The 13,544-nt window shown below is 38.1% G+C and overlaps 1 protein-coding gene across 2 annotated transcripts in view; it reads right to left on the bottom strand.

Annotated features, from left to right (window-relative positions):
- The window catches only part of MET18 (ARM repeat superfamily protein), a 52,256-nt gene that overhangs the window by 17,197 nt on the left and 21,515 nt on the right, over positions 1 to 13,544 (bottom strand). For both annotated transcript variants that reach the window (XM_088959180.1, XM_088959181.1), the window contains exons 8-11: positions 8,797 to 8,850; positions 8,103 to 8,189; positions 7,260 to 7,983; positions 363 to 742 (exon numbers count right to left, since the gene is read on the bottom strand). In XM_088959180.1, coding sequence (XP_088815306.1) covers positions 363 to 742; positions 7,260 to 7,983; positions 8,103 to 8,189; positions 8,797 to 8,850 — 1,245 coding nt within the window. The remainder of the gene's footprint in view (positions 1 to 362; positions 743 to 7,259; positions 7,984 to 8,102; positions 8,190 to 8,796; positions 8,851 to 13,544) is intronic.

Raw genomic sequence — 13,544 nt, 5'->3', positions numbered from 1 at the left:
AGGTGAAAAAAGAACTACAAATCCTATAAGTAAGAAAAAAGAATATGACAATGAGGAGGCCAAAGAAAGAAAGCAAAAGGGACACCTATAATATCCTCACTGAATGACTGAATAAAGGGAAAATTCGTCATAGCACGTCTTACACCATTCGACGGTGTTATGCCATCAAATCCAAGACAAGTCCCTAAAAAGGAATCTCCATAACTTAAGAATCCCTCTTGGCTGTCCCATCACATCAAAAAGATTGCATAAGATGCTAGGAACCAACCAAGACATAAAATGCATTGTAGTGAGGATTTATAGGGTCCCAAAACAAAAGATAATGTCCAAACTGTCAGATAAAGAATTCAACCCAAACATACAGAAGCCTCAAAGAAATTGACAGATATAGCTTCCTCCAACCCTTGGATTACTTTCAGCATAAAATGCATCCCAGATCCACCAATCTCAGCAATTGCATCAAGTTTCAGTGAATAAGGCATAGAAGAATCATCAAGAGAAATTGATGAAACAATCTTTCCAACAACAATATTCATATAACTTGTCGCCCTCTCAGAATCATGAAAATTCTCAGTGAATGTACCAATTTGCACTAATGCCTTCAAAGACAGTTTCCATAGCAGTGTCTCTTCACATCCAGCAGTTAAAATTGACATGAAGACTGTCAAAATATTCTCAAATATTGACTTTGATATTGGTAAGAACCATCCTGGAAATGTAGCCAGAGTCCTCAAACCTTTCACTGCAGATTAATGGGAATAAAGATGCATAAATGTATATGAAACTTAAACTTTACTTGCTTCATATTTATTAATCCAGAAAAAAATAAATGTTATTAGAGCTAAACACAAAGAAAAAGGAACAGTAAAAAATTATAGATCAGAATATTAGGCTCAGCTCTAAATTTAAAAAACGAAATTGACTAGTATCCTAAAAATGAATGTTTCTCCTTATTTACCCTGCATACGGTAGGGAACCTAATCAATCAATCCCTGACTGATGCAAACAAATATGGATTAGACATCAATCCCTGATGCAGACCTTGTGACTGAAAAGTTTTAAAACCCTCCATTTTCTGAGATCCTGGGCAGGGATGCAAGCATGTGTATCCCATTTAACATCTTTCCACCCCTTGTTTTGCCAAGACATAGGCAAAACCATTAGCTATTCTTTTGACCCAATTAAATCTCGCATCCATTTCTCATGTCAACCATTTAATTTTCTTCCTTTCATTACTATAGCTCCATAATCAGGCTTCTTCCTTTTGTAGCCAAAAAGCCACTATTTTTTAATCTCCTTCAATAATCAAATTGTTGATGTTCAGCCCTCATAGAATCCTCAACACCAATTGGCCCAGAGAATGGACCAATGGTGTTGCCCATCCCATTCCTGAACACACCACCAATACCTCAGGGACCAGGGTTGTCTGCACTACTCCCATCAAAGTTCAGCTTAGCCATAAGTTGGCAGGGACCAAGCAGGTTTAATAACAAGCTTATTTCTATCTGAGCAAGCCACCTCCTTCCACTTTCTCATAATGTCACCTGCTAAAAACTCGTCAAACAATTCTGAGGATTTTGCCCATTAAACAGACTTGACAATGATGGCCTCAACAATGGCCTCTTTGACTCTTTCCTTTTCTGAAAATATCCTAGCATTCCTTTCCTCCCAAATAGTACAAACTGATGCAGCTCTTACACATCTCCACAACAATCTTCCCATCTTCTTTGGCCAACTAAAAAAGAGGCAAACAAACTTTGCGCATTTGGCAGAGGATTCCACCTACATCCATATAAAGAGAAAAGCCAATCCCAAATGGAATATAAAAAGGGGCAGGAGATTAATAAGTGATAGCAAGGCTCCCCACTGAATTTAAAGAGAACAAACCAGTGTGGAGATTAATAAGTGATAGCAACACCCAACCCAGAAAAAATTGGGTTGGGTTGGGTTGGGTCATGGGTCAACCCAGTGACCTGATTGTCAGGTCTAATTGGGATTATTTATGTATTATTAGAAGTTTCCACTCTTTAATCTTTACGATTTAGTTTTACTCTTTATGGTCTACTCTTTGAATTGTTGAATGTTTGAGTTTTTTATTCTATGTTTAGAATTTTAAGGTTAATTCCTTTAATCTTGACACTTTTCATGTATTTTTTCTTAATTTTTAAAATTCTAGTTATTTTTAGGGATGACCCAAATTGACCCCTGGGTCAACCCTAACCTGAACATTTAGGGTTAGGGTCTAGCATTTGCCACCCAACCTGAAATTCAACCCGACCCAAAATCAACCCGAAGTGTCTTGATCCAACCCGAACCCTACCCACCCAACCCAATTGCCAAGTCTACTTCAGCTCCAAGTGTGTGTATATTAACAAAGATGTAAATCAGTCCTCTAATATCAAGATTAAATTTAGTGATTAGCAGAATAGAACAGATCTGAATAACTGTATAAGAGAGGAAGATAGCGAAGAGAAGAGGTAGAGAGGAAGAAGTCAAGTTAATCACCCTTCTCCTCTAACCCTATTTTTATTAATCTCTAAAAATCGATGATGACAAGTATACCCTTAAATGGGCGGCCCGCATGGCAGTTACATAAAGAAAGTAAAATAAGAACAAATAACAGGCCCATTAAGTAAGGCCCATCAACATAAAATAAAAGATAAAATAAAGGATATCACATGAGAGGCTGTTAGGGCCCATTCGGCCGTCTCTTTACAAACAATTACTTTTGCCCATAATTTGTCTGTCTCTTCAAGTAGCCTCCACAGCCATTTGCCCAACAAACCTTGTTTCTCTTCTGCAAATTTCCAATATCTAGGCCCCCAAGCTTCTTACTTCTGCTCACTACTTCCCATATAACTCTGTGGTCCCTCTTTTCCTCACTTGGCTCCCATAGGAAATCCCACATTAACTTTTCCAACTTCTGCCCCACTCTAACTGGCATCTTAAATACAGACATATAATACACAGGCAGATTAGTCAGGGTTGAATTGATCAAGGTAATCTTACCACCAAATAAAAGATAATTTTTCTTCCAAGATGCAAGACTTTTTTAAACCTTTCAACGAAAGAGTCCCAAAAACTTCTCTTCTTTGGATTCTCTCTCAAAGGTAAACCCAAGTATTTCAAAGGCCACTATGCTACCCCACATCCTAAAATATTCATATACTACCACTTCTCTTTCTTCCATGTTGATTCCCACTACACAACTGTTATCAAAATTCACCTTCGAATTTGACACTTTCTCAAATAACTATACAACTAATTTCATATTTCTAATCCATCTTCTATCTACTGCCTCACAGAGCAAGGTCGTGTCATCAACAAACTACAAATATGTTATTGACACCCCTCATGCCCAATCTTCCATTTCCTCATCCAACCCCCAGAATCAGCCCTAGTGGTTATTTTCCCAAGAACCACAACCATTAGAGTGAAGAGGAAAGGTGATAGAGGGTACCCTTGCCTAATTCCTCTCATAGCTAGAAAGAAACCAACCACTTTCCATTCACCAATAAGGAATACTTACAAGTCCTAACACATCCCATTACCCACTTACACCATCTTTCCCCTAAACCAAAATTTCTCATCACTACTAGCAAAAAGGACCAATCCACCAAATTCTAAGCTTTCTATAAGTCCAACTTAAATAACAATCCTTTTTTATCAGCAAATAACAACCCTTTTTTCCACCCCTTTTCAACTCCTCTACACTCTCTCTTGCAATTAAAATCTGATTAGTTACTTGTCTATTCTTCACAAATGTCCCTTGATCCAGAAAAATAATTCTGGTAAGAGCAGCTCTAATCCTTAGAGACAAAACCTTAGTTATAATTTTATATAAACTATTCGTCAAGATGATAGGTCTAAAATCTCTAGGATGCAAAGCATCAGCCTTTTTAGACACCACAGCAATGAAAGTTGAGTTTAATCCTGGATTTATCATCCCTCTCCCAAAGAATTCATAGAACACTTCCTGCAAATCCTCTTTCAAGATGTCCCAACAATCTTGTAGAAAGCCATTATGAATCCATCTGACTCATGAGCTTTAGATCTTTCGATGGAGAACATTGCCTCTTTTTTCCTTCCAACTCAAAATTCCTCTCCAACTAATTTTTTATCTCAATTGTTAACCTAGGCCAATCCAGTCCTTCCAGCCACATCCTATTGTTCAAGGGTCTTCTAAAAGTTGATTTGAAGTGCTCTCTAAATACTTTATCTCATCTTGCTACCTGATTGTTACACCATCCACCACTAGGACAGAAATATGATTTTTTTTCTCCTTCTGCCATTAGCCATTGCATGAAAAAACTTTGTATTTCTATCTGCCTCCTTTACCCATTTATGTCTTGAATCTTGATTTTTTTCTTTTGTTTTTTATCAATAACAGCAACTATTATTAAGAGAAGAAGATAGAAAATTACAAACAGAAGGGAGGGGTAAAAATTCTTAACCCTCCCTGTCAAAACAGAAAATACAGATTACAAGAGAGCCCAAAAGAAATTTGCTCTTCCCACCCCCTGTTAAGCCAAAGTGTCCGCCACAGAGTTAGCTCTCCTCTTGGCCCATTGAACCCTAATAAGCATATTTTGAGTAAGATGATTAATTTTCTTTTTTTCATTTGAAAACTTCCACAGGCTGGACTCTTCCTTCTGCAGCCATCTAACAGTCAGCCAAGAGTCACCTTCCACCAACAGATTACTGATTTTCATCTGCTTAGCTCTTTTGATCCCTTCTAGAGCTGCCAAAATTTCAGCTCTCAATGAATCCCCCCAACCTATAGGTCCTGAGAACATAGCAATAATTCGACCATCTTCATCCCTGAAAATACCACCTATGCCTGAAAGGCCTGGATTTCCTTCACTGCTGCCATCAAAGTTCAATTAGATGAATCCCGAGGCTGGCAGAGTCCAAGCTGGACTAAGGGCAGTAGACATGGGAGCAGACCAAGCCACTTCTTCCCAATTTCTAATGATGTCTCTTACTGAATAGGCTTCAAAAAGCTTCAAGGACTTGACCCAGTGAGCCACCCTAACATATATTAATCCAATGATGGCTTCCTTGCTAATTGAATCTTGATTTTTGGCTCCAACTAATTTCTTCTTTATATAATAAATCCTCCAACTATTTCCTAAACTCCCATCTAGCTTCTTTATCCCTTTACTCAAAATTCTCCCCAGCTTCCTTGGCATCCAACTCCTCTATTTTATTGATAACCATAATCTTCCTTTTGTCAAGTCTCCTAAAATGTTGAATGTTCCATTTTACCCTTGGGTTACTCTATTTCCTTGTTCTTCCTTATAGATGGAAATTGGCCAATTTGATGTTACCCTTGGCAGAACTCTTGAAATTAGACCCCCCAATGCCCCTCCCAATCCACCAAGAATAGAAATCTATCCACTTTTGAACAAACCGGGTTGGCTTAAAGTTTGGACCAGGTAAACCTACGAGACCTGAGAGGCAATTCCTTAAGTTCAAAGGTGTTTATAAACTGATTAAACATACTCATACTAATAGAAATGCATTGTCAATTGTTATTTGTCTCCTCCAAGAATCTAATGACATTGAAGTCACCTCCTAGACACCATGGTCACTCCCACAACCCTCTAATATCTCCCAATTCTTCCCATAGTTCATTCCTCTCTCTATATCCATTAGGTCCATAAACATTTACTAACACCCAATCAAAACACCTCATCTCTCTGTAATGTCACTATGCCTCCCGAAGGCCCCAAGATGGAGCCATTACCCAACTAACACCCCTAGCCCTCCATGAGCTTCTTGCCCATCTTCTATCAAACTCTTGCCAACTTATACCCCTAGCCATTAATAATTGACCTTTTCCCCGCGCTCCCTAATCCTCTAAATTCCAGCTAACTACTTTCATTTCCACTACATTGTTTCTCCCTCTTGATCCTTCTTTATCTACTTCTTCACTTTTGTCCTATCCCTCCTCCCACTAGATTCCCTATCCCCTTCTACATCCAACCTTAGTCTCTCAACTTCACTCAATTTCCTCTTCCTTGCCTTTCCTTCCCCAATTCCCCCTTATTCTTTCTCAACTTATACCCCTTATTCCTTATCCCCTTGTCTTCAAGTCATTTGGATCTTTCATCTCACACCCAAGTTTCCCAACAAATTCTGCCATTGCTTCCTCATTACAATTATCTCCCTTTTCCTTCTCTGACCCTTTATCTCTACTTCTCCCCTTAACTTCCAGCTTCCCAGTGAAATGGGCAGGACTTTCAGTGCCTTAATAGATTATAGATATGGTAAGTCCACATAAAAGAAAAGGCAAAAGTATTAACAAGAGAAGTATCTATATAATCCCTTCAACACCTTGCTCCTGTCATCTTAAAATCGGGCTTCATTAAGATATTTTTATAAGTACTTATCACTAAGAGTTTTTAGATTATATATCTAAAAAATAAGAATAGCAATTCTATATTTTTAGAAATGCGTACAAACTAGAGCAGGAGTATGGTTTCTGGTTAAAAAATATCAATAACAATTCTATATAATCCCTTCAACACCTTGGATACATGTTTCTGGTTAAAAAAGCCTCAATTCGCCCAAATCAGCTGTCCTAGTCACCATCCTTGTGATTATGTTTGTCATTTCTAACATGAGTATGGTTTGTTTGTGACTATATACAAAAGCTTCTAATTTTACATTTTACTATAAAATGATTAGTGTTAACTTTATGAATGGATGCCACAATCACATTTTAATTGTCTAGAGTTCACATGTTTATACATGATTGTCTTCTGTGAAAAATGTTTGGATTATTAAAATATTATGCAAAGCCTATCTATCCATGGCACCTTACCTCATTATATTCATGTGCGCCTTAATTCCTTTCCCGGTGTATGCAAAGGTATTCTTAGCATGAATCATAACATGAAGATAATAAGAAAAAAAAAAGTGATATACAAAACCAGATGATGCTCTTGTTAGAAATAGAGTAACTAGGAACCAACTTCTGTGTCAACACCAGGGCTATGGATAGATGTACTTTCAACTTGGTTGCTTAAATCTTAAATCTTGCATGTTCTTGGCAGCTTTACCTGATTGTACTGCCTTCTCTCTATAATTTTGGATGCTGAGAAGCTTTCTCAATTTTTCACATTAATAGGTACAAAGTACCATGTTATGCCATGAAAGGAGCATTAACCATTAAGTGTCTTACTGATCGGGTAAGGGGAAAAACGTCTCAAGAAAGACTAGGAGTAAATAGTGAAAAAGAGTTTGACCTCTACCTCCAGAATAAATATTTGCATCACAGTTCTCTTGCTTCATGCTTGTTACCAAGGAGGAACTGAGAAAAGTAGTTAAAGGACCAGAAAATCTTTGCAGTAAGCAGCACCAACTCACTTGCATTAAAACAGATTGTGGGGCAATATCTTCAGAACCTACAATTAAATCTCTGCATGCAGCAAGGAGTTCAGTGCAGAGATAAATGGCTCCAAAATTCAGTTGTCCAAAAGACACAGGACTTCCATATGGAATACATTCCAAAGACAAACTGCTTGAGGAAAGTCCCAAGATATCCATCAAGCGCGGAAATAAAAAATGGAAAATCCTATCACAGGAAGAACTGGAGATTTTTGCTGAAACAAAAATAATTCGGCCAAATGCTAGTAGCTTCTGCTTGCTTTCCACTGAAAGACTGTTATAACTATTAGAAATAGTAACAGACCTAAGAATCATTTCTATGTCTTCATCATCAACAATTAAACTAAGAAATATGCCATCATTTTGCAATATGACCTTTTCCAAACATATAAGAGCTTCTTTTGTAATATCATTTTCCTGGAATCCCATAGTATCCGGCAAGTCTGAAGCCAGTGAGAATATATTTCCTTGTAATGAAAAGGTAAAAATTGCATCTTTCAATGAAGACCAAATTGCTTTAGCATGTTTTCCCATTCTGTCCACTCCATATTTCAATACACAATGGCTCAGATACCTGAAAGAATCAACCTGTAAAAATACAAAGCCATTGCTCCAAATAGTTAAAAAGCAGATTAGAAAAACAAAATACAATTCTGGAGCAATTTGATTGAGATGCCTCCAAGATGGATAAGTTTAATACCACTAACCTTAGCTAGAGGTAGAGAAGAAGAAAGCTTTTCAAGTAGCAATGGGATAGCAAAGGGCTCAAAAAGAGGAGATGAAGAGAAAGCCAGCTGCAAAATGAAGTTTTTGTTAGGATATATAAAAAATAAATCATTTCAAACAATACCAATGTTTCAAACCCTAGAGCTAATTGGCTTGGGCTGGTTGACCTGTCACCAAGGACCCAAATAATATGGAACAAACTTCATGCCCGATAAGAAAATGAACCTAAATGATGTGTAGAATTGTAGACTTTTATCTCTACCAGTCCCCACCCCATCCTTTTTCTCCCATGAACCATGGCTTTCAATTAATGGATTTTGGCAAATTGATCCAACAACCTGAATTAGCATGTAGTAACTCATTCATAAAAGATGAACACTGTACTCTGGTTAATCTGGTGACTTTGCATTTTAGTTGACAAACATCAAATGAACTCCATCCATATCATCTTTATCCGGCAGTCCTACCTAAATATTAGGAAAGATGGTGTTTATGGGAATTACCCCAAAAGACAATTTACATTATATCAGAAATAAATGGCAATTGTTTTATAAAATATAAAGAATGGATTTTATCATTTGACAAGGCAAGGACTCTGCCAATAACTATAAGCTCATAAAGAATATAAAACAGCTCCAAGTCATTTGACATTTCCAAAAACAGCAACTTACATACCATCAGAGCCCTTGAGAGGTCATCCCTTTTAATATCAAAATCATCACCCTGTTGCTGCATGTATTACGAAATAAAGTCATTCTTCCAAATAATGCAGCATCAGAGTAAAGGTGAGAAAATATATATATATATTGTGTAAGCAAATAAAAATACAATGCACCATGATATGTCATAAGAAAAGCATAAGCATTGAAAAATAAAATGCCTTACAATATAGCACCATATTTATCATCACAAATATTGGACAGAAAAGCAAACAAACTGGAAATTCACTAGAATAGTGGTGCAACCATATCTGAGGTCAACCCTCAAATCCTATATGAGTGATGTCCAAAATTACCAACCTTATTTAGGCAAAACTTTCTGTTGGAAAATGCTCTAGCTTCTCTTACAAGAGATCAAGTCATGACCTTTTCAATATCCCCCACCATTTAGGGCCTTCAACACATTGCTAATTAATGCTTTATGAATGTTTATTGTGCATCACCAAATCTTACCATAGATCAAGGATGTTTGAAAACATGTGGTTGGAGGACTCTACCTTTGTAGATAAAATTAAATCCTGGTGGCAAGAGATAGGTCATAGGGGCTCAAAGAAAGGTGTCAGTTTTTTGAGGAGTTTAAAGAGGCTGGAGGAAAAAAAAAATAAAAGCATGGAATAAAGACCTCTTTGGAAAAGTGGAGGAATCCAAGGAAAGAATTTCTCTAAGGATTGAGGAATTGGATAAAAAGAAGCATGTAGAGATATTAGTAGGGAGGAAAGAGAGTAAAGGTGGGAAGTGCTAACAAAGGAAGAGATCTCATGGAGACAAAAATCCAGATGCAGGTGGCTCTTGGAGGGGGATGGTCACACAAAATTCTTCCACTCCTTAGCTAGGGGTAGAAGGAAAAATCTACTAACAAGGCTAGAGCTGGAAGGCCAAGAGGTAACAAGGGAAGGGGAGGTTATCAAGGCTTCTGTGGACCACTTTAAGGGTCTTTTTACGAATTTAAGGGAGACGATTGGGTCATTCCCATATCTTGAGTGGAATAGAATGCCTGGAGCTCTAGCAGCAGCCCTGGCAAATGCATTTATTCTTGAGGAAATTACAGAAGCTGTATTTTCAATGGAAAGATCTACAGCATTAGGGCCAGATGGTTTCTCCATAGCCTTTTATCAGAAGTGCTGGGACATTTTAAAAGGTGATCTGTTGGAAGTCTTTAATGAGCTCTATTAGGAAGGGGAGATTTCCAGAGGACTAAACTCAACATTCATAGCTTTGATTCCCATGAAGGAGGTAAAAGAACCAAAGGAATTTAGACTAATGTCTAGTGGGAAGTCTCTATAAAATCATTGCAAAGGTCTTAGCTGTGAGACTGAAGAAGGTGTTACCATTGGTAATTTCACAATTTCAAGGTGTAGGAGGTGTCTTCAAAGATGAGGAGGGGAAGGTGATGGCAATGTATTCAGGCTCCATTGGGGTTGGGGACTCTCTGAAAGCTGATACCTATGCTGTATTGGAGGGTATTAAAAAGAGTAAGGAACTGAATGTACAAAAATTAATTATTGAAGGGGACTCAGTTAGTGTTGAACTGGCTGCAGAGGGGAAGTGGTCTTTGGAAGTTTGCTAATGGAAGAAGGGAAATCAAATGGCTAACTAGGGGGATGGACATCCAATTTCAGTGGGTGAAAAGCACAGTGAATGCCTTTGCAGATGTCAGATCATTGATCAAATTTTGGTGGCAAATGAGCATGTAGTAGAAAAGAGGAAAAGGGTTGGCGTGTAAATTGGATCTAGAGAAGGCCTATGGTTTTATTGATTGGTCACTCCTCCTTGATATAGTGGAGAAAATAAGTCTGGGTAAGAGGTGGGCATCAATTAAAGGTTGTTTGAGCTCGGTACATTATTCCATATTGGAAAATGGTGTAGCAAGGGATCCACTATCTCCCTTCTTGTTCACTCTAGTTGCAGATGTTCTGAGCAGAATGATATCAAAGACCGGACATAACAATTTGTTTACAGGGTGGAGGGTAGGAAGGCTTGAGGTGGCAGTTATGCACTTGCAATTTGCAAATGATATCATCTCTTCTGTGAGGGAAGAGGAGTCGGTGGAGGAGAGACATTCGGTGGAGCACCATAGGAACAAGTCTAGAGAAGAAGGGGTTGTCAGTAGGAAGAGGAAGTTGGAAAGGGAGACAAGAAGGCAAATGGTGTTTAAGAGGAAAAGAAAAGTTGGGGGCCTTGATACGAGAATGAAAGGAGAGAAGGGAGGAGAGGAGGAGATTAGGAAAGGGTGCCCATAGAAAATGAGGGGGAATAAAGAAGAAACAGGGAAGGGGTGAGAAGGGGCCTCAAATAGACTTCACAAAGGTAATATGGAGATTAATACACTAGCTGAGAAGGAGGTGACAGTGGGCAAATCTCTGGGTTTGTTTTTTGGGGAGGGGAAGATTGCAAGGAGTGCTTTCAAGCAATTTGAGAATGCCAAGAAGGAAGATAAGAATAAGAGAAAGTTTAGTAAAAAATATAGGCTGATATGAAGAAGGAGATGAGGAGTTGGGAGAGGATATATGTAAAGAGACAGAGCTCAATTGCATCAGGGGTCAGGTAGGTGATTAAGGATGAGGAGTATTTTTTTTGGCCATGTTGGGGATAAATTGGGGCAAGAGTTGTCTAGCAGGGATCAATGTGTAAGAAGAGCTAATAGTTTTAGCTGGGATGTTAGGGTGTGAAATCAAGCAGTGGCCAATGGAATATTCACGACTACCCTTAGGAGGAAACCCAAGATCTAAAGCTTTCTGGAAGCCGATAGTAGAAAGAGTTACCAAGAAGGTGGATCTTTGGAAAAGGAACAAAATCTCTATGCATCCAGGATTCCATCTAGGGTAGCAGCACAATTAGAGAAACTGATGAGAGACTTTCTTTCGAATCTTGGAGAGGAGAAAAGGGACCATTTAGTGAAGTGGGGACAAGTTAGCAAAACAAAAGAGAAGGGAGGGCTAGGATTGGGGAACCTAATTCTTAGGAACACTTCTTTGTTAGGGAAGTGGCTTTGGATTTTATCTATTAAAAAAACAAACAAGTGGCTTTGGATTTTCTATTGGAAAGGGACAGATTGTGGCACAAGGTCATTGAAAGCATTCATGGAGGGATGAATAATGGCCGGGATGCAAAGGTAGCTCCTTCTTCAACCTTGAGCTCTTCGTGGGAAGCAATCCAAGAGGCATGCCCAACCTTTATTAATTTCATCATATTTGATGTGGGGTATGGATCAAAAGTCCCATTTTGGGAAGACCTTTGGTTGGATGGAAATCCCCTCAGTACCCTATTCCCTGGCACATTTTCAATTTCTGATACAAGAGCCAACCTATCTCAAGATTTGACACTTTTTCTACTTCTAATTTGATTTGGGATTTTGGTTTTAGGAGGGAGTTGAGGTATATTGAGTGTGAGGTCTATAGACAGCATTTGTTTAGGGCTCTACTGTAATTTCTTGGGATATGCTTCTCAGTTTCCTGGTTCTTGGGTGATAGTGACACCCTCTCTTAATTCATCAAAAAAAAAAATGACACCCTCTTTTATGTAATTAATCTGGCTTGTTTTAATAAAACCATTTCTTCTTACTGACCTAAAAAAATGGCATTAAGGTATTGACAATTTGATACTTGACTGACAACTAAAGAGACAAGTAAAGAGGACTCCAAGTTTGACCGGGTATTAATCACATGCATTGCAACTACTATATACCAAAAGACCGCCTTAGGAAAGAGTGAGATGTTGATTCTAACATTTCACAAAATATTTCAAAAGTAAAACCAAAATGGATGATTAAACTAGATGATCAAAGAACCAGGCAATTACATGGGTAAGTATAATTGAAGACCTGGGGGCAGATCAAATGCCAAAGACACAAAACCAGATTAAACCAAAGAATATGACAAGTTGATCAAACATAGGGCTGTCAATGGGTTGGGCAGAGCTGACAGACCCGACCAAAACTGATTGAATTATATAGGGCCTGGGTCTGCACTATGCATCCCACTTATAATTGAATCAGGATTGGTTTTGGTGTTCCAAACCAATTCAGACCTAAATCGACCATAAATATAATTGTATATGTAATCATGTATATGTATTATTGGCATACTACAAAGATACTCCCAGTCTAATATTTATTCTTCTAGGGCAGAATCCGTCCCAAGTCTCAGCTACAACCAGCCAGAGACCTTGCCAACAAGCCATTAAAAAAGTATTTTTTTCATAATAATCTTGTAATATTATCATATTATGATGTCCAAATGTGTCAATTTAACAAATACGCAGGCCAATAACAGCTTAAAACTATAGCTTTCGATAATAATCAAGACTTTAGCAGGCCACACACCTGATAGTCCGAATTACAGACCCTTTAGACTCTGGTTCTGAACTAGTTCTGCCATTTACTTATCAGTCGTGTCCAGGTCCACCCTGACACAGACCATACCAGACCCATTGACAGCACTAATCAAACCGCCCTGCTAAACCTCTGAACTGGACTAAAAAACAGAATTTTTTTTTTTAATATTGACCATATAAAAGGCCAATCCACACCTCTAGATTGAACAAGGCCATACTCCATTCTCAGTTATAAAACATCCATTTTAGTTAGCAAAAAGGTTAACTCTTCTACTAAAACAAGAAAGAAAAAAGTTAGGGCCTGTTCATTTCCTCTTAATTCTTATCTGTTAAGAGGAATCGTTTAACTTTAAGAGAAAAATGGTTGTTCAT

This window comes from Nelumbo lutea, chromosome 8 (genome assembly GCF_056320005.1).
Source record: "Nelumbo lutea isolate HS-2025 chromosome 8, American lotus-T2T, whole genome shotgun sequence".
NCBI lineage: Eukaryota > Viridiplantae > Streptophyta > Magnoliopsida > Proteales > Nelumbonaceae > Nelumbo > Nelumbo lutea.
Note: the sequence above shows the minus strand (reverse complement) of the source record. Positions and strands in the feature narration are given on the sequence as shown.